General features: G+C 32.9%; 1 protein-coding gene across 6 annotated transcripts in view; it reads left to right on the plus strand.

Annotated features, from left to right (window-relative positions):
- LOC148942498 (long-chain-fatty-acid--CoA ligase ACSBG2-like) overlaps positions 1-22,238 on the plus strand; it is a 265,986-nt gene that overhangs the window by 239,001 nt on the left and 4,747 nt on the right. For all 6 annotated transcript variants that reach the window (XM_089101963.1, XM_089101964.1, XM_089101966.1 and 3 more), the window contains one exon: positions 21,221-21,479. In XM_089101963.1, the coding sequence (XP_088958089.1) occupies positions 21,221-21,479 (259 nt within the window). The remainder of the gene's footprint in view (positions 1-21,220; positions 21,480-22,238) is intronic.

Genomic DNA, 22,238 nt, shown 5'->3' on the forward strand with positions numbered 1-22,238 from the left:
AGTTAAATTTTCATGATTTTTCAAAGCTCATTTTGAATTTCTTTCGTTTAAAATCACGAGTTGGTCTATGTTATGTGGGTTGGCGTAGTTTTAACCTTTGCACTGATAAACATATTATATTTTTCACAGCTCATTTGAAAAGAGGTAGTTGAAATTAAGTAGTCTTACTAATCAAGTATTGATTTGTTATTGGTTACATTGGGACAGTTAAATTTTATTGATTTTTCAAAGTTAATATTTAATTTATATCGTTGAAGTGCAAGAGTTGGAATATTTCAGTAGTGTTTGGTTGTGGGATACCCTGTCACAGTTACATTTTCTTTATTTTTAAAACTTTATTTCGAATTTCTTTCGTTGAAGAGCAAGAGTTGGAATATTTCAGTAGTGTTTGGTTGACGTTTACCATGTCAGAGTTACATTTTCTTGATTTTTCAAACTTAATTTTGAATTTCTTTCTTTGAAAAGCAAGAGTTGGAATATTTCAGTAGTGTTTGATTGTGGTTTACCTTGTCACAGTTACATTTTCTTGATTTTTCAAAGTTCATTTGAATTTCTTTCGTTGAAATGCAAGAGTTGGAATATTTCACTAGTGTAGGGTTGTGGTTTACCTTGTCACATGTACACACATGTGCATATCATGAGTGCTCATGATAAGTTAACCTAACCTTTTACGGTGAGTATGGTTAGGTTAGACTAGATTAAGTTACGTTAGATTAGACTAGGTTAGGTTAGCCTACGTTCGATTCACAGAGTTTATCTTTGGTTAGGTGATCTATATGCGAAATGTTAGGTTTATTATTAGGTTAGGTTAGGTTTGGTTAGGCTTGGTTAAGTTCGGTGCGTCTAGGTTAGCCTAGGTTTACGCGTTGTCTTAGGCTAACTTAACCGAACCTAACTTAACCTAGACTAACCTAACCTAACCTAATCATACACTTAACTTTTTATATGTCTCTCACCTAACCTAAGCTAACCTAAGTGAAGCGTACGTAGGCTAACCTAACCTAGTCTAATCTAACCTAACTTAATCTAGTCTAACCTAACCATACTCACCGGAAAGGGTTAGGTTAAACTATCATGAGCACTCATGATAAGCACATGCGTGTATATGTGTACATGTTACAATGTAAACCCCAACCATCCCATCGCTAAATAGTCCAACTCGTTCATTAAAATGAAAGAAGTTCAAAATTAACTGTTACAAAACACTGATCTGTCAATGTGAAACTTTAAACAACATCAAGCCGCTAGTGAAATATACCAACTGTTGAATTTAAAAGAAATAAATACATAATGAATTTGAAGAATAGAGATAATTTACCTGCTACATGTTAAACGATAACCAAACACTACTGAAATATTACAACTCTTGCATTTCAACGATATAAATTAAAAATTAATTTTAAAAATCTAGAAAATTTAACTTTGACAATGTAAACCATAACCAAAAACTAATGAAATATTCCAAATCTTGCACTTCAACGAAAGAAATTAAAAATGAACTTTGAAAAATCATGAAAATGTAACTGTGACACGGTAACCCATAACCAAACACTACTTAAATATTCCATATTTTGCTTTTCAACGAACTAAATTAAATTGATCTGTTAAAAATCATGAAAGTTTATGTGTGACAATGTAAACCATACTCAAACACTACTGAAATATTCCAAATCTTGCATTTCAACGCAATAAATTCAAAATGATATTTGAAAAAACATGAAAATGTAACTCTGACATGTTAAACCACGATCAAACACTAGTGAAATATTCCAACTATTGAATTTCAACAAAATAAATTCAAAATGAACATTGAAAAATCAATAAAATGTAAATGTGGCAATGTAAATCACGACCAAACACTACTGAAATAATACAACTCTTTCATTTCAACGATAGAAATTCAAATGAACTTTTAAAAATCAAGATAATTTAACTTTTACAAGGTAAAACATCACCATACAATTCTGAAATAATACAACTAATGCATTTAAAAGTAAGAAATTAATATTTAAAATTTTAGAAAACAAGATAATAAAACTGTGTCAGTTTAATCAATACCAATACACTATTTAAATATTCAAGCTCTTTAATTTCAATTAAATAAATTAAAATGAAAATTTAAAAAATAATTAAAATATACCTGTGACACTTTCAACCAAAATAAAACACGACTGAACTATTCCAACTATTGATTTTCAAGTAAAGAAATTCAAAATGAACTTTTAAAAATCATGAAAATGTAACTCTGACAGGGTAAACCACAACCAAACACTACTAAAATATTCCACATTGTGAATTACAACTATAGAAATTCAAAATTACCATTGAAAAATCAATAAAAAGTATATTTGACAATTTAAACCACTACAAAACTGTACTGAAATATTCAAGATATTTAATTTATATTAAATAAATTCAAAATTAACTTTTTAAAATCAATAAAATGTAACTGTGACAAGTTAAACCACAACCACAAGCTACTTTAATATTCCAACTCTTGCATTTCAACGAAAGAAATTCAAAATGTACTTTGACATATAAAAAAACTGTAACTTTGACAAGTTAAATCACGACAAAATACTCCTGACATATTACAACTCTTGCATTTCAATTAAAGTAATTCAAATGAACTTTTTAGAATCGTTAAATTTTAAATTTGACAAGTTGTACCCTAACCAAAAACTACTGAAATATTCCAACTCTTTCTTTTCAACGAAAGAAATTCAAAATTAACTTTTAAAAATAATTAAAAAGTAACTCTGACAAGGTAAACCGCACCCAAACTGTACTGAAATATTCAAACTCTTGCATTACAATGTAAGAAATTAAATATGAAATTTTAAAAATCACGAGAAATTAACTGTGACAAGGTAAACCACAACCAACCACTTTTGAAATATTCCAACTCTTACATTTCAATGTAAGATATTCAAAATAAATTTTTAAGAATCAGGAAAATGTAACTGTGACAGGGTAAAACACAAACAATTACAACTGAAAGATTCCAACTCGTTCATAACAACGAAAGAAATTAAAAAAGAACAAATAAGAATCAAGAACATGTAACTGTGACACGGAAAACCAAACCAAAACACAACACAAAAATTCAAACACTTTCTTAACAACTAAATAAAAAAAAAAAGATATAATTAAAAAAACGAAAAAGTTAAAGATAATAGTAAATAAACAACCACCCACAAAAGAACTTTTCAAACTCTTGCATTTCAAAGAAAGAAATTCAAAATGAACTTTGAAAAATCAAGAAAATGTAACTGTGACATGTTAAACCACAACCAAACACTTCTGAAATATTCCAACTCTTGAATTTCAAAGATAGAAATAAAAAATTAAATATTAAAAATATAGTATATGTATCTGTGACAAGTTGAATCATAACCATACTCTACTGAAATATTCCAACTCTTTCATTTCAAAGAAATAAATTCAAAATGAACTTTGTACAATCAATAATACGTAACTGTGACAAGGTAAACCACAACCATACACTACTAACATAATCCATCTCTTTCATTTCAAAGACAGAAATTCAAAATGAACTTTGAAAAATCATGAAAATGTAACTGTGACAAGGTAAACAACAAAAAAACAATACTGAAATATTCCAAGTCTTGCTTTTAAAGGAAAGACATACAAAATAAACTTTGAAAAATCATGAAAATGTAAGTGTGACAAGGTAAACCACGATAAAACACTACCGAAATAATCCAACTCTTGCATTACAACGAAAGAAATTCAAAAAGAACATTGAAAAATCAAGAATACGGTACTGTGATAAGGTGAACCATAACCAAACACCACTGAAATAGTCCAACTCTTGCATTTCAACGATAGAAATTCGAAATGAACTATGAACAATCAATAAACATCACCTTTGACATGGTCAAACATAAGTAACCCCAACTGACATATTCCATCTCTTGCATTTCAACGAAAGAAATTCAAAATGAACTTTTAAAAATCAAGAAAATGTAACTGTGACAAGGTAAACCACAATCAAACACTACTGAAATATTCCAACACTTGCATTTCAAAGAAAGAAATTCAAAATGAGCTTTTAACAATCAAGAAAATGTAACTGTGACAAGGTAAACAACAACCTAACACTACTGAAATGTTCCAACTCTTGCATTTCATAGAAATAAATTCAAAATGAAGTTTGAAAAATCAAGAAAATGTAACTGTTACAAGGCAAACCGTAACCTAGCACTACTGAAATATTCCAACTCTTGCATTTCAAAGAAATAAAATCAAAATGAACTTTGGAAAATCATGAAAATGTAACTGTTACAAGTTAAACCATAACAAGACTCTACTGAAATAGTCCAACTCTATCATTTCAAATAAAGAAATTCAATATGAAGATTGAAAAATCATGAATATGTAACTGTGAAAAGGTAAACCATTACCAAACACTTCTGAAATATTCCAACTCCTGCATTTCACAGACAGAAATTCAAAATTAAAATTTAAAAATCACGAAAATGTAACTGTGACAAGTTCAACCAAGACCAAACGCTACTGAATTATTCAAACTATTTCATTTCAATGTAAGAAATTCAAAATTAAATTTGAAGAATCAAGAAAATGTAACTGTGAAAATTTAAAACATGACCAAATGCTACTGAAATATTCAAACTCGTGCACTACAACGAAATAAATTAAAAATTAAAATTGAAGAATCAATAAAATGCAACTTTGACAAGTTTAACCACAACCACACACGACTGAAATAGTCCGACTCCTGCATTTCAACGAAATAAATTCAAAATGCACTTTTAAAAATCAAGAAAATGTAACTGTGACAAGGTAAACCACAACCCAATTCTACAGAAATATTCCAACTCTTGCATTTCAACGAAATAAATTCAAAATGTACTTAGAAAAATCAATAAAATGTAACTTTGAAAATTTAAACAAAGACCCAACACTACTGAAATATTCCAACTCGTGCATTTCAATTAAAGAAATTCAAAATGAAATTTTTAAAATAGTTAAAATGTAACTTAGAAATGGTATAACATAACCTTACACTCCTGAGATAGTCTAACTCTTGCATTTCAATGAAAGAAATTCAGAATGAACTTTGAAAAATCAAGAAAATGTAACTGTGACAAGGTAAACCACAACCAAACATTACTGAAATATTCCAACTCTTACATTTCAATGAAAGAAATTCAAAATGAACTTTGAAGAATCATGAAAATGTAACTGTGACAAGGTAAACCACAACCAAACACTACTGAAATATTCCAACTCTTGCATTTAAATTTAAGAAATTCAACATCAACTTTAAAAAATCCTTAAAATGTAACTGTGACAAGATAAACCATGACCAAACACTACTGAAATATTCCAACTATTACACTTCAATGAAAGAAATTCAAAATGGACATTGAAGAATCTAGAAAATGTAACTGTGCCAAGGTATACCATAACCATACACTACTGAAATATTCCAACTCTTGCATTTCAACGAAAGAAATTAAAAATGAACTTTGAAAAGTAAAGAAAATGAAAGTGCGACACGGTACACCACAAACAAACACTACTGAAATATTCCAACTCTTTCATTTCAATGAAAGAAATTCAAAATGAACTTTGAAAAATCAAGAAAATGTAACTTTGACAATGTAAACCACAATCAAACACTACTGAAATATTCCAACTCTTGCATTTCAACGAAATAAATTCAAAATGAACTTTGAAAATTCAAGAAAATGTAACTGTGACAAGGTAAACCATAACCAAACACTACTGAAATAGTCCAACTATTTCATTTCAAATAAGGAAATTAAAATTAACTTTAAAAAAACTCGAAAATTTTAATTTTACAATTTGTAACCCCTGCAAAAACTAAGTTTAGCGCCAAACAATTTAATTTATATGAATTACATTCGAAAAGATCTCAGAAAAATAAAGAAAATGTTTCTGGGCCAATTTCCTACCCACTCAAACACTTCAGGAATCTACCAAATAAAGCAATTACAAGAACAACAAAATAACTGACCAGATAACAATTAAGGGAATGTAACTGTGACAGGGTAAACTACAATAACACACTACTGAAATATTCCGACTCTTGCAATCTAACGAAAGAAATTCAAAATGAACTTTGAAAAATCAAGAAAATGTAACTGTGACAAGGTAAACCACGACCAAACACTACTGAAATATTCCAACTCTTGCATTTCAATGAAAGAAATTCAAAACGAACTTTGAAAAATCAAGAAAATGTAACTGTGACAAGGTAAACTGCAACCAAACACTACTGAAATATTCCAACTCTTGCATTACAACTAAATAAATTCAAAATGAACTATGAAAAATTAAGGTGATGTAACTGTGACATGGTAAACCACAACCAAACACTAGTGAAATATTCCAACTCTTGCATTTCAACGAAAGAAATTCAAAATGAACATTGAAAAATTAAGGTAATGTAACTGTGACAGAGTAAACTTCAACCTAACACTAGTAAAATATTCCAACTCTTGCATTTCAGAGAAAGAAATTCAAAATGAACTTTGAAAAATCAAGAAGATGTAACTGTGACAATGTAAACCACAACCAAACACTACTGAAATATTCCAACTCTTGCATTTCAATGAAAGAAATTCAAAATGAACTTTGAAAAAATCAGACCTTTAGAGGGGGGAGGGGCCGGGGGAGGGGGTCGTTCTGTGTCTCAATGCATAAAAAAAGTATAAAAAATGGGGAGGGAATGGGAGGGGGAGGGGAGGGGAGGATTAGGTGGGAGGAGGAGGAGGAGGTGGGAGGAGGAGGAGGTAGGAGGAGGTAGGAGGAGGAGGAGGGAGGAGGAGGAGGAGGAGGTGGGAGGAGGAGGTGGGAGGAGGAGGAGGAGGGGGCGGGGGAGGGCCTTTGGGGCACAGGGCGGGCCTTGGGGGCACAGGGAGGGCCTTTGGGTGTCGGGGGGACATTTGGGGACCGGTGGATGGCCTTTGGGACCCCGTTGGTCCTTTGGGAGCTCGATGAGCCTTTGGGGGGCCCGGGGATGGCATTTGGGGGTCTGGGTGGGCCTTTGGGGGGCGCCGGTGGCCCTTTGGGAGCTTGGGGGACCTTTGAGTGTCCGGGGGGGCAGTTGGGGGGCTTGGGGGACATTTGGGGACCGGTGGAGGGCCTTTGGGAGCTTGGGGGGCCTTTGAGGACCGGGGGCTTCCTTCGAGGTTGGGGTAGGAGGATTGGAACCCTTTGGGGTTGGGTTAGAGGACCTCACAACACTGTTTAAATGAAACTTGTGTATTATAACGACCACACTCAAATTCTCTTCTAAAATCTCTTCAAAAATCTTCTTTTAAAATGTCTCTATCTGTTTCGCCGAAATAGTTCCATAACCTGTCTAAAACGCTTTCGCCCAAATAATCCCTAAACGCAAATTCAGCGTGTTCCTTTGTTATTGGCATCTCTGTGTTAACGCATTTCAAATTAATATGAAACCTTCTCGCGCGCTAAAACAATTCATCGTTAAGATGTTTCTTGCCTAATTGTTTCCCTGTACTTTGGTTATTAATATCCTTTGGAGTTCGACCAGTAGAACTGTTCCCGAGGCAAAGACATTAATGATTTTGGATCTATTCCTGGAGAAATGTTTCTAGGCGAAAATTTTTAAAGTCTGACAGATGATGTCATTGATTGATTGATCTGTCAAGAAAGGGAAAATTAATTTGTTGTTTCTAAGGGGAATTATTGATTCACGATAGGTGAATTGAGGTCGACAGCACAGGTGTCCTGACTCGTGACAGCACCACGTGGTTTATGGTTTTCTCAGTGAGAAAGTTCCTGTTTTTCAAATTCTCACTGAGAAAACCATAAAACAGACATGAATTGCTGTTGACATCCATAAATGTGACAAAGTTCATGTTTTTCAAATTCTCACTGACAAAAACCATAAAACATCCATAATTTGATGTTGACATCCGATAAAAACATCAAATAAATCGACCCACACACAGAACCATCCATGAAACAGACATTAATTGCTGTTGACATACATAAATGTGAAAAAGTTACTTTTTTTTCAAATTCTCACTGACAAAAACCATAAAAACATACACAAATGTGAGAAAGTTTCTGTTTTTTCAATTTATCACTGACAAAAAACCATAAAAACATACAAAAATGTGAGAAAGTTCCTGTTTTTCAAATTCTCACTGACAAAAACCATGAAAACAACCATAAATGTGACAAAATTCATTGTTTTTCAAGTGAGAAAATTACTTTTTTTTAATTCTCACTGAGAAAAACCATTAAACAGACATGAATTGCTGTTGACATCCATAAATGTGTCAAAGTTCATGTTTTTCAAATTCTCACTGACAAAAACCATTAAACATCCATGAAAAACATCAAATAAATCTAACAAAACAAATATCCAACCATTAAAACAACAATAAATGCGAAAAAATTCTTGTTTTTTCAAGTTATAATTTTAAAAACATTAATTTTCTCACTGAGAAAACCATAAACCACGTGGTCCTGTCACGACCTCCTGACCCCTCTCTACTTATATAGTTACTTGAGTGCAGTTTGGCTTCCATCCAATTTACTTATATACTGCGTGCTTACATATAATTTATGCCAAGTATGCCTGAATAAATGAAGATGAAACTTCCCCGTATTAAATACCGCCTGAGATGAAAATCAATATATGTATATTCAAATTCAGTAAAACTCCACTGGCGTAATCTCCAGGACTCCTAATTATATAGAAAATTGGTTGCCTTGTGCTATGAGATCTAATCTTCAGAGACGACAGATTTCAAAAATTTAACTCAAGACTTATTATATTTCGAAGTTAAATATGTTTGGGCATTGGTAGAAGCTGTGCCCTATAGATTTTTGGCAGAAGCCTTACCGCCTCCCCGATTGCCATCTCAAAATATTTTGGAATATTTTTGATTCAAAAATAAAAATAGGGAAAATAAATGCTGTTAATATATATATATATATATATATATATATATATATATATATATATATATATATATATATATATATATAATTTTTTAAATTTAAATTTTTTTTCTCAAATTTTTTCACATCAGGTTTTTGACAATCCCCCGAAACCCCATTACTGGTGTATCCGGGGATAGTGTTAACTTATCAAAAACATGCAAAGTAACTTTGAGCCATTGGTGGATCCAGGATTTTCTTCTGGGGGGGGGGCTCAAAGTAGGTTGATCTGATAAACTTGCGTTAAGAGTAAGTTTAATTAACGCAAACTTGCGTTAATTAAGTAGATTACACTACTTTAGACTATGTTAGGGGGGCGCCCGCCCCCCTCGCCCTTCCCCTGGATCAGGCACTGCTTTGAGCATAGTTCCAAAGAGGGACCACCTCTAACACCCAACCGAGTTGGACCACAACTAAAATTGAATACTGGCTACCCCACTGCCTTTATTCTGATCCACTGCCTACTGTCTATCTCTGCTCATATGGCTTGAATTTTGTATTTAATACCCATCTAGTGAGCACACTGAAATAGTAGGCTATATCGACTCTGTTTTTAGTACATACTTTGGTTCTAACAGCATTCAAAGTTGTCAAGGCTTTTCAAAGTGATTTGTTTTCTGCAAGTATTTCTAATTTTCTAAGTTTTCCAGAGGGTTTGTTTTCTGAATGTATTAGAAGTTTTCAAATATCTTGAATCTTTCTGTCGAGTCTTATTTATCGGAAGTTTAAGATGTTTTTTACAAGGTATTAACTTCTCCAAAAGATTTCGTCTTATATTCTTACTTACAGAGTTATAGGGCAAGGTTATTTATTCGAAAACATGTTTTGGAGACTCAAAATATTTTAATTTTTTTCCAAAAAATTGCACTTGCATAATTTGAGTCTTTACATTACTTCTGACGCTTCGTAAATTCTGACTCAGACGATGTAGGGAGTGCAAATTAGATTCGACCCCTATATATAGCATGTGTATGTATAACACATGTGTATATATAAATTCACATGTGTTATTTTCCAGTTGAAAAGTTTGAAAGAATAGAAAGGTAGGTATGCAAACCAAAAATAGAATATTTAAAGCCACGATAACGACAGTGGTCATATGGCTCTGAAATGTGGGCGTTTGACGAAAATGTGCTAGATGAATTTCAGAGGAACTGTCTAAGGGCAGCGGCAATTAGACATGCTTTATGTACGAGTATATTAATGCTGTGCTTTGGATAAGTCAGCATACTAGCAACGAAATTTCTGGACGTGCAGTTAATAAGTTTTGATAATAAATCAGTAGACCTTTGCTAGATTATTATGATGGTTTTGAGGACTTTTATAATAGCCTCGTTTGAGAAGTGCACTTGTTTCACTGTGAAGGCCTATACTTAACGTCACCAGACTCAACCACTTACTATAGTAAATAATCTATATACTACTAGCTTAGACCTTAGTTCCTCCTGTGCCTCCAGAGGCACTCAGGGCATCTACGAAAAGTTTCCGGTCATATCGAAGGTGTGCTGCAGCTAGTACGTCTTCCCATTCGGGCTGTAGGGACGCATGTATCTTTAACAAGTCTCTTCTGTATGAACGTCTTTGGGTGTTTGAACGTTTGAACCTCAGTGGCGTAATTTTGTCAAAATTACGTTTCTGTGCCTTAGTTCCTCCTGTGCGTCCAGAGGCACTCAGGGCATCCACGAAAAGTTTCCAGTCATCTCGGAGATGTGCTGCAGCTAGTACGTCTTCCCATTCGGGCTGTAGGGACGCATGTATATTTAACAAGTCTCTTCTGTATGAACGTCTTTTGGTCTTTGAACGTTTGAACCTCAGTGGCGTAATTTTGTCAAAATTACGTTCCTCCTGTGCCTCCAGAGGCACTCAGGGCATCCACGAAAAGTTTCCAGTCATCTCGGAGGTGTGCTGCAGCTAGTACGTCTTCCCATTCGGGCTGTAGGGACGCATGTATATTTAACAAGTCTCTTCTGTATGAACGTCTTTGGGTGTTTGAACGTTTGAACCTCAGTGGCGTAATTTCGTCAAAGTCCTGGGGGGGGGGATTTGGAACCAATTTTGCAAAATTAAGCAAAAATTACAATGGAAACTGAAAAATTAGCCATATAAGTAGAGAAGAAGGTACCATTTCTACGACTTTATGTTCCATCCTGTGTTATTTGCGTACGCCCCCGTACCAAACAGGTTTTTCTGGTAGAACCTTATACTTTGCGTACGCCCCCGTACCAAACAGGTTTTTCTGGTAGTCCTATTCTACTGGTCATTACACCTTTGCCAAGAGTTTCACGCAATTTAAGGACAATTTGTTCTGCCGTATATGTATATTTCATTGTATAAAAGTTTTTTTTTAGGTTAAATCCATTGTAATTAATCTTTTAGTTTTGTAGAAGGTTTTTTTTTTTTTTTAAACTTGGAAAAAAGGTTTTTAAAAATCTTAAAAAGACAGCACAATGAATAATATTTTTTGGAGATATGAGTGTGATTATGTGACTCGATCATACGGTTTTAGTTTAATGGGTTCATTAATAGAAGGACTAATGTTTTTTAAAAGGGTAATTAATTCTTTAGTTTACGAGATTTGCGAATTTTTTGCGAAAAGGTATTTGCGTAAAGGTATTGCGTTGGTTAAGAATGCCTCACGGGTAATTAAAGAGTGGGATGCTTGCATCAACAATACAAAGAATATGCTCAGATACTTAATAGATTTGACGCCTACAAGAGACATTGGTAGAAGGTATTCAATAGCTTAATTGAAAAGTAACGATAGAATGACATTGTGACTTGACCTAGCTTTACCTCGCCGATGTGGTCTGTATAATACACAAGTGATGATTTGCACAGTGTTGTCAATTTTAAATAGTTTAGAAATAAAAAAAATTAACAAGAAATGGCTGAGAAGTGTTTTGAGGGAGTTGAGTTGCACGAGGGTTCAGTTAAAGGGGATACAGTTGCACGGGGGTTTCGGTTATACAGGGGTTCAGTTACATGGTGGGTTCAGTTGCACGGGGGTTGAGTTAAATGGGGATTGAGTTCCACGAGAGTAGTGCTTTGTCGTGGTTTAGCTTGTCACAGTTTTACAAGAGCTTTACGGGGATTGAGAAACTCAGTTGCCGGATTCCGTGTAGTTTTTCTTTACTCGGCGGTCATTAAAAACGAAATTTTTGTGTTAAATAAGTAGTTTTTGTATCTTTTAAAAGAGCTTTAAGGGGTTTGAGAGACTCAGGTGCCTGATTCCGTGTGGTTTTTCTTTACTTGGTGGTCATTAAAAACGAAATTTTTGTGTTAAATTAGTAGTTTTTGTATCTTTTAAAAGAGCTTTACGGGGATTGAGAGACTCAGTTGCCGGATTCCGTGTGGTTTTTCTTTACTTGGTTGTCATTAAAAAATTTTTTTTTGTGTTTATTTAGTAGTTTTTGTATCTTTTAAAAGAGCTTTAAGGGGTTTGAGAGACTCAGTTGCCGGATTCCGTGTGGTTTTTCTTTACTTGGTGGTCATTTGTTGTATCTTGTAAAAGAGCTTTACAGGGTTTGAGAGACTCAGTTGCCTAAATCCGTGTGGTTTTTCTTTACTTGGTGGTCATTAAAAACAAAATTTTGTTGTTAAATAAGTGGTTTTGTAACTTTTAAAATATCTATACGGGGTTTGAGAGACTCAGCTGCCTTATTCCTTTTGGTATTTCTTTACTTTGTTGACAAAGGAAATGATAATATCTTTTGAAATAAGTCGTTTTTGTATCTATTCTAATAGTTTTAAGGGGATTTAGGGACTCATTTGGAGGATTCAGATTGTTTGTCCTTTTCTTGGCTGTCATTAAAATTAAAAGTTTCGTTTTCAATAAGTAGAGTTTGTATCTTTTAAAAGAGCCTTACGGGGTTTGAGAGACTCAGTTGCCTGATTCCGTGTGGTTTTTCTTTATTTGATGGTCATTAAAAACTAAATTTTTTTGTTATATAAGTAGTTTTTGTATCTTTTAAAATAGCTATACGGTGTTTGATAGACTAATATTCATGATTACGATTTTTTTTCATTTTATTTGAGTTAATTAAAAACGATATTTTTGTGTTAAAATATTCTTTTTTTTATATTTTAAAATATCTGTAATGGGTTTGAGAGACTCAGTTGCCTGATTCCATGTGGTTTTTCTTTACTTGGTGGTCATTAAAAATGAAATTTTTGTGTTAAATAAGTAGTTTTTGTATCTTTTAAAAGAGCTTTAATGGGTTTGAGAGACTCAGTTGCCTGATTCCGTGTGGTTTTTCTTTACTTGGTGGTCATTAAAAAAGAAATTTTTGTGTTAGATAAGTAGTTTGTGTATATTTTAAAAGAGCTTTACGGGGATTGAGAGACTCAGTTGCCGGAGTCCGTGTGGTTTTTCTTTACTTGGTGGTCTTTAAAAAAGAAATTTTTGTGTTAAATAAGTAGTTTTTTTATCTTTTAAAAGAGCTTTACGGGGATTGAGAGACTCAGTTGCCGGATTCCGTGTGGTTTTTCTTCACTTGATGGTCGTTAAAAACGAAATTTTTGTGTTAAATAAGTAGTTTTTGTATCTTTTAAAAGAGCTTTAAGGGGTTTGAGAGACTCAGTTGCCTGATTCCGTGTGGTTTTTCTTTACTTGTTAGTCCTTAAAAACGAAATTTTTGTGTTAAATATTTAGTTTTTGTATCTTTTAAAAGAGCTTTACGGGGATTGAGAGACTCAGTTGCCGGATTCCGTGTGGTGTTTCTTTAATTGGTGGGAATTGAAAACTAAATTTTTGTGTGAAATAATTAGTTTTTGTATCTTTTAAAAGAGCTTTACGGGGTTTGAGAAACTCAGTTGCCTGATTCCATGTGGTTTTTCTTTACTTGATAGTCATTAAAAACGAAATTTTTGTGTTATTTAAGTAGTTTTTGTATCTTTTAAAAGAGATTTACGGGGTTTGAGAGACTCATTTTCCTTATTCCGTGTGATTTTCCTTTACTTGGTGGTCATTAAAAATGAAATATTTGTGTTAAATAAGTAGTTTTTGTATCTTTTAAAAGAGCTTTACGGGGATTGAGAGACTCAGTTGCCGGATTCCGTGTGGTTTTTCTTTACTTGGTGGTCGTTAAAAATGAAATTTTTGTGTTAAATAAGTAGTTTTTGTATCTATTAAAAGAGCTTTACGGGGTTTGAGAGACTCAGGTGCCTAATTCCGTGTGGTTTTTGATTACTTGGTTGTCATTAAAAACGAAATTTTTGTGTTAAATAATTAGTTTTTGTATCTTTTAAAAGAGCATTACGGGGATTGAGAGACTCAGTTGCCGGATTCCTTGTGGTTTTCCTTTAATTGGTGGTCATTAAAAAAGAAAATTTTTTGTTATATAATTAGTTTTTTTATATTTTTAAATAGATTTAAGGGGTTTGAGAGACTCAGTTGCCGGATTCCGTGTGGTTTTTCTTTACTTGGTGATCATTAAAAACGAAATTTTTGTGTTAAATAAGTAGTTTTTGTATATTTTAAAAGAGCTTTAATCAAAATTAAATTGCATTTACTACTTTTCATTTAAACTAATGCAGTTTCTATAAAAAATTTGAAATTATTTCGTTTAAACTTCTATAAAGTTAAGTTAACATGTTTATATCAAATCCCCACTCAAGAATTTTGATCTGTAAGATCTGAGAAAAACCGGTTTGTAATTGCATTCAGAATATGCGATAGAATTGACTATTGTACGACAAGAGATCGTAAATCTGCAGTTTATATAAAAAAGGCTTAATTACAAAATCAAAATTAAATTGCATTTACTACTTTTCATTTAAACTAATGCATTTTCTATAAAAAATTTGAAATTATTTCGTTTAAACTTCTATAAAGTTAAGTTAACATGTTACCAAATTCCACATTATTGCACAGAAATATCAAAATCGTAGGTTAGAAAAGCACAGGCTATTTTTTTATTGCATTCAGCATATGCAATAGAATTGATTTTCGACGTATTTAAAAAAAAACAATTCAAATTGAATAATCTGGTAGATGGATAGAACTAGATCTTAACTAACAATTGTTAGTGGTATTGTTACAATTGTTACCATGTAGAACTAAAGAATGATTTAAAACTGAATTAAAAGTTCACAAACACATCTATGCTATTTACTAACAATAGCAGAAACACATTTACCTTCTTTCAAATTATTTTAATTTAGGTACTTGTTCAATATCTCCAACCCCACTCAAGAATTTTGATCTGTAAGATCTGAGAAAAATCGGTTTGTAATTGCATTCAGCATATGCGATAGAATTGACTATGGTACGAAAAGAGCTCGTAAAACTGCAGTTTCTATAAAAAAGGCTGAATTACAAAATCAAAAATTAAATTGCATTTACTACTTTTCATTTAAACTAATGCAGTTTCTATAAAAAATTTGAAATTATTTCGTTTAAACTTCTATAAAGTTAAGTTAACATGTTACCAAAGTCCACATTATTGCACAGAAATATCAAAATTGTTAGTGGTATTGTTACAATTGTTACCATGTAGAACTACAGAATGATTTAAAACTGTATTAAAAGTTCAGAAACACATCTATACTATTTGCTAACAATAGCAGAAACACATTTATCTTCTTTCGAATTATTTTAATTTAGATACTTGTTCAATATCTCCAACCCCACTCAAGAATTCAGATCTGTAAGATCTGAGAAAAACCGGTTTGTAATTGCATTCAGCATATGCGATAGAATTGACTATGGTACGAAAAGAGCTCGTAAAACTGCAGTTTCTATAAAAAAGGTTTTTCCGGTTTTTCTCAGATCTTACAGATCAAAATTCTTCAGTGGGGATTGGAGATATTGAACAAGTACCTACATTAAAATTATTCGAAAGAAGGTAAATGTGTTTCTGCTATTGTTAGCAAATAGTATAGATATGTTTCTGAACTTTTAATACAGTTTTAAATCATTCTGAAGTTCTACATGGTAACAATTGTAACAATACCATTAACAATTTTGATATTTCTGTGCAATAATGTGGAATTTGGTAACATGTTAACTTAACTTTATAGAAGTTTAAACGAAATAATTTCAAATTTTTTATAGAAACTGCATTAGTTCAAATGAAAAGTAGTAAATGCAATTTAATTTTGATTTTGTAATTCAGCCTTTTTCATAGAAACTGCAGTTTTACGAGCTCTTTTCGTACCATAGTTAATTCTATCGCATATGCTGAATGCAATTACAAACCAGTTTTTCTCAGATCGTACAGATCAAAATTCTTGAGTGGGGATTGGAGATAAACATGTTAACTTAACTTTATAGAAGTTTAAACGAAATAATTTCAAATTTTTTATAGAAACTGCATTAGTTTAAATGAAAAGTAGTAAATGCAATTTAATTTTGATTAAAGCTCTTTTAAAAGATACAAAATCTACTTATTTAACACAAAAATTTCGTTTTTAATGATCACCAAGTAAAGAAAAACCACACGGAATCCGGCAACTGAGTCTCTCAATCCCCGTAAAATTCTTTTAAAAGATACAAAAACTACTTATTTAACATAAAAATTTCGTTTTTAATGACCACAAAGTAACGAAAATCCACACGGAATTAGGCAACTGAGTCTCTCAAACCCCGTAAAGCTCTTTTAAAAGATACAAGAGCTAATTATTAAACACAAAAATTTAATTTTTAATGACCACCAAGTAAAGAAAAACCACACGGAATCCGGCAACTGAGTCTCTCAAACCCCGTAAAGCTCTTTTAAAAGATACAAGAACTAATTATTTAAAACAAAAATTTCGTTTTTAATGAACACCAAGTAAAGACAAACCACACGGAATCAGGCAACTGGTCTCTCAAACCCCGTAAAGCTCTTTTAAAAGATACAAAAACTACTTATTTAACACAAAAATTTCGTTTTTAATGACCACCAAGTAAAGAAAATCCACACGGAATCCGGCAACTGAGTCTCTCAATCCTCGTAAAACTCTTTTAAAAGATACAAAAACTACTTATTTAACACAAAAATTTCGTTTTTAATGACCACCAAGTAAAGAAAAACCACATGGAATCCGGCAACTGAGTCTCTCAAACCCAGTAAATCTCTTTTAAAAGATAAAAAAACTAATTATTAAACACAAAAATTTCTTTTTTAATGACCACCAAGTAAAGAAAAACCACACGGAATCCGGCAACTGAGTCTCTCAATCCCCGTAAAGCTCTTTTAAAAGATACAAAAACTACTTATTTAACACGAAAATTTTGTTTTTAATGACCACGAAGTAAAGAAAAACCACACGGAATCAGGCAACTGAGTCTCTCAATCCCCGTAAAGCTCTTTTAAAAGATACAAAAACTACTTATTTAACACAAAAATTTCGTTTTTAATGACCACCAAGTTAATTAAAACCACACGGAATCAGGCAAATGATTCTTTAAATCAAATTAATTATATATTAAATGAAAAAAAAAATACAAATCTAACAATAAATTTTCTTTTTTAATGACCACAAATTAAAGAAAAACCACACGTAATCCGGAAAATGATTCTCTAAAACCCATTAAAGATATTTTAAAATATAAAAAAACTACTTATTTAACAAAAAAATTTCGTTTTTAATGACCACTAAGTAAAGAAAAACCACATGGAATCAGGCAACTGAGTCTCTCAAACCTCGTAAAGCTCTTTTAAAAGATACAAAAACTAATTATTTAACACAAAAATTTCATTTTTAATGACCACTAAGTAAAGAAAAACCACACGGAATCCGGCAACTGAGTCTCTCAATCCCCGTAAAGCTCTTTTAAAAGATACAAAAACTACTTATCTAACACAAAAATTTCGTTTTTAATGACCACAACGTAAAGAAAAACCACGAGGATTCAGGCAACTGAGTCTCTCAAACCCCTTAAAGCTCTTTTAAAAGATACAAAAACTAATTATTTAAAACCATAAATTCATTTTAAATGACTACAAAGTGAAGAACAACCACACGGAATCAGGCACCTGAGTCTCTCCAACCCGTTAAAGCTCTTTTAAAAGATACAAAAACTACTTATTCAACACAAAAATTTCATTTTTAATGACCACCAAGTAAATAAAAACCACACTGAATCCGGCAACTGAGTCTCAATCCCCGTAAAGCTCTTTTAAAAGATACAAAAACTACTTATGTAACACAAAAATTTTGTTTTTAATGACCACAAAGAAAAGAAACACTACTCGGAATAAGGCATCTGAGTCTCAAAATCAACTAAACGAAAAAAATAATGAAAAAAAAACTAAATATAAAACAAAAAATTTTAGTTAAGACTGTCAACAAAGTTACGGAGAAACACTACCAAATAGTAAAATGAGTCTCTCAATCACTTTAAAGATCTTTTAAAAGATGAAAAAACTACTTATTTAAAACGAAAATTTCATTTCTAACGACAACCAAGTAAACGAAAACCACATGAAATCAGGCAACTGAGTCTCTCAAACCCCTTAAAGCTGTTTTAAAAGATACAAAAACTACTTATTTAACACAAAAATTTATTTTTTAATGACCAACAAGTAAAGAAAAACCACACGGAATTAGGCAACTGAGTCTCTCAAACCCTGTAAAGCTCTTTTAAAAGATACAACAAATGACCACCAAGAAAAGAAAAACTACACGGAATCAGGCAACTGAGTCTCTCAAACCCCTTAAAGCTCTTTTAAAAGATACAAAAACTACTTATTTAACACAAAAATTTCATTTTTATTGAACACCAAGTAAAGAAAAACCACACGGAATCTGGCAACTGAGTCTCTCAATCCCCGTAAAGCTCTTTTAAAAGATACAAAAACTACTTATTTAACACAAAAATTTCATTTTTAATGACCACCAAGTAAAGAAAAAACAGAAGGAATCCGGCACCTGAGTCTCTCAAACCCCTAAAAGCTCTTTGAAAATATAGACAAACAACTTAGGTAACACAAATATTTCGGTTTTAATGACCGCCAAGTAAAGAAAAACCACACGGAATCCGGCAACTGAGTTTCTCAATCCCCGTAAAGCTCTTTTAAAACTGTGACAAGCTAAACCACGACAAAGCACTACTCTCGTGGAACTCAATCCCCATTTAACTCAACCCCCGTGCAACTCAACCCCCCATGTAACTGAACCCCGGTATAACCGAAACCCCCGTGCAACGGTATCCCCTGTAACTGAACCCTCGTGCAACTCAACTCCCTCAAAACACTTTTCACCCATTTCTTGTTAATTTTTTTTATTTCTAAACTATTTAAAATTGACAACACTGTGCAAATCATCACTTGTGTATTATACAGACCATATCGGCGAGGTAAAGCTAGGTCAAGTCACAATGTCATTCTATCGTTACTTTTCAATTAAGCTATTGAATACCTTCTACCAATGTCTCTTGTAGGAGTCAAATCTATTAAGTATCTGAGCATATTCTTTGTATTGTTGATGCAAGCATCCCATTCTTTAATTACCCGTGAGACATTCTTAACCAACGCACTACCTTTAGGCAAATACGTTTTCGCAAAAAATTCACAAATCTCGTAAACTAAAGAAGTAATTACCCTTTTCAAAAACATTAGTCCTTCTATTAATGAACCCATGAAACGAAACCAGTCTGATAGCATCACACAATCTCGCTCCTAGTTCCAAAAATGGAATGCATGTAGCGTTCGTAGCAATAGGTTTAAAAACCTATTAGCCAAGTTAAAAAAAAAAACCTACTAATCAACTTACAGATGAATGACCACGGATTTAACCTAAAAAAAAAACTTGTATATCATGAACTATAAATCTACGTCAAAACAATTTGTCCTTAAATTGCGTAAGTCTCTTGGCAAAGGTGTAATGACCTGTAGAATAGAATACCTACCAGAAAAACCTGTTTGGTACGGGGGCGTACGCAAAGTATAAGGTTCTACCAGAAAAACCTGTTTGGTACGGGGGCGTACGCAAATAACACAGAATGGAACATAAAGTCGTAGAAATGGTACCTTCTTCTCTACTCATATAGTACCGTAGAGGCAAAAATATACTTAAGAAAACTGACCCGTTTCTTTGGATGCTTGAATTATAAAGTTTTATCTTGGTTTTAACAAGATTTTTGAAGAAATTAAATCTCAGCTGGGAGGGGGGCAAACTGCGGTCCGGCTGGCAGTCGCCCCCCTGCCACATAGCAAATTACGCCCTTGTTATAATCCAGTAAATTAAAAAAAAAAATAACTCAGAATAGGATCTTGAGTCAAGATTCCTGAGACATAGGGTTCAATAATACAGGATAAAGAAAGAACATACATTTTATTATAGCTAAGAATTAAAATCCATGTTCAAACTATAAAGTTTAATTTATGATGTAAAGCTTTATCAACATTGAAAAAAGGCGAGAATGTAATAAGCATTTTTTTTTCGATAAGTTTACTATATTTTAAGTCTTCAAAACATGTTTCGAATAAGAAGAGAGCACCAGTTCTAGTGTTACTCATGACCCCCTTCCTCCTATCTAAATTTTATTTGTTGTACATACAAATATAATATTTAATGTTACCATAGAAAAGTCTTTAGTGCAATGAGAGAGGCCCTATCATCTCACCCACCAATATTACAGGCATAATCTGGTAATATTCCGGGGATCACGAGGGATTATAGATTAATTTCTATCTCGAAATTTTTATACGATGGCTTTCTGGCACCCTTTGGGCCAAATTGTCTTTTTGTACAGTAAAAGGGCTGAAAGTGCCAGTTTGCTGCAGTGAAATCTTTCTGCCACTTAAGAAATTGATACAACTTTTATTGCCAGCTCTAAAGGACCATTTGTTTGACACGATCACCCCAGAGAAAAAAAAATATAAAAACAAATAAACACGATTCCATGACCATCTTTCTAAAAAAATAAATAAAATAAGGTTGTTTAGATAGGGGGTTGAATCACTTCCTCTTTTAGTGGCCTTTCCCATTTTTTTCGTAATTGCAGCAAAGTTTTTCATTTGGAAAGTTTCGCAAATTTTGAATTTTATATTTTTAGAATCACAGAAGAACTGTTTTTTTTTTAAATATATACACTTCTGTAAAAATTCCTTCTTTTGTTATAAAGCTTCAGTTACTATTAGCCCAGGTCACTCTTTACGTATAGTTCGTTCCAAAGAACTGTCTGATTTCGGGTTCAAAAAAACCTCACAGCTAGAGAGCTGCTAGCTTTTCTTTGTGATTTATAAGCCTCGTTATATTAATGAGATTAAATGTTGTCGAGATATGTTCATACTTTTTTTAGACCCTTGTTGATCCCGAGAGTCAAGAGCCTTTGGACGAAGTGACACCTGCCGTACGAAACTGGTTCAAAGAAATGGCATCTGTAAATGTAGCAACAGTCACTGACGTTAGAAACCTGTGCAAGGATGTAAATAGCACCTCTTATAAAGCTGTCAACGCTGGCTTAATAGCTGCAAATGCAAAAGCAATATCCAATGCGCAGAAAATTCAAAAATGGACGTTGCTTCCCAAAGACTTCTCTGTACACGGAGGAGAACTAGGTAAGTTTTTTCCTCTTATGGTAAGCTCAGAGATACTGGAAAACGATTTTCCAGTCTGTAAAAAATGCTGGATGGACTTTGTAAACATTAATGTTGAACTCGGCATCCAAACAGAGCTTCTGAATGATGGTCTTCCATGATGAGCGCTCTTGTGCCCGTTCTTCGGCGAACCTCACCCAGCATTTGTTCCATCTCTGGTCAAATTTGCGAGAACCTTCAGCTGGCTCCGGACGGTGATGGTGATAATCATCTTTAAACTTGACACATTTTACATATTTGGATTCGTCATAAAATAAGTCCTTTGATATAGATTTTATTTCCAATCTTCCATTTTTTTTTACTTATAGTTACCATGGAGAGGAATCTTTCTTTGTTTGCAGTTTGTTTCAAAAAACCGTTTGATCATTTGACATAGTTTAACTAGCTATATTTGACTGAGTTGAATTGTGGTCTTTGAATATTCATTAATTTATTGCGTGTTAATTGTTAGGAGAGAGATAAAGTGAATCCTTTGTGGACGTGAAGGCTGTGCAGGAAGCCTAAAATGGCCTTTTTAAGGCCAAATTTCCTAAATTTCGGTGAGACGTCGTTCATCTAAATTTGGAGAGACGGAGAAGAGTTAAATCCCTGATCTCATGTCATTCTGTACTACTTTGGTCAGGGGTGCCGTTTGGGGGTGGCAAGGGGGGGGGGCAGTTCTCCTCACAATAATGTGGAGAAAAAAAATATTATACATCCCATGCCCTTTGACTATCCAGA

This window comes from Artemia sp. Qi Xiang Cuo, chromosome 16 (genome assembly GCF_049724085.1).
Source record: "Artemia sp. Qi Xiang Cuo chromosome 16, ASM4972408v1, whole genome shotgun sequence".
NCBI lineage: Eukaryota > Metazoa > Arthropoda > Branchiopoda > Anostraca > Artemiidae > Artemia > Artemia sp. Qi Xiang Cuo.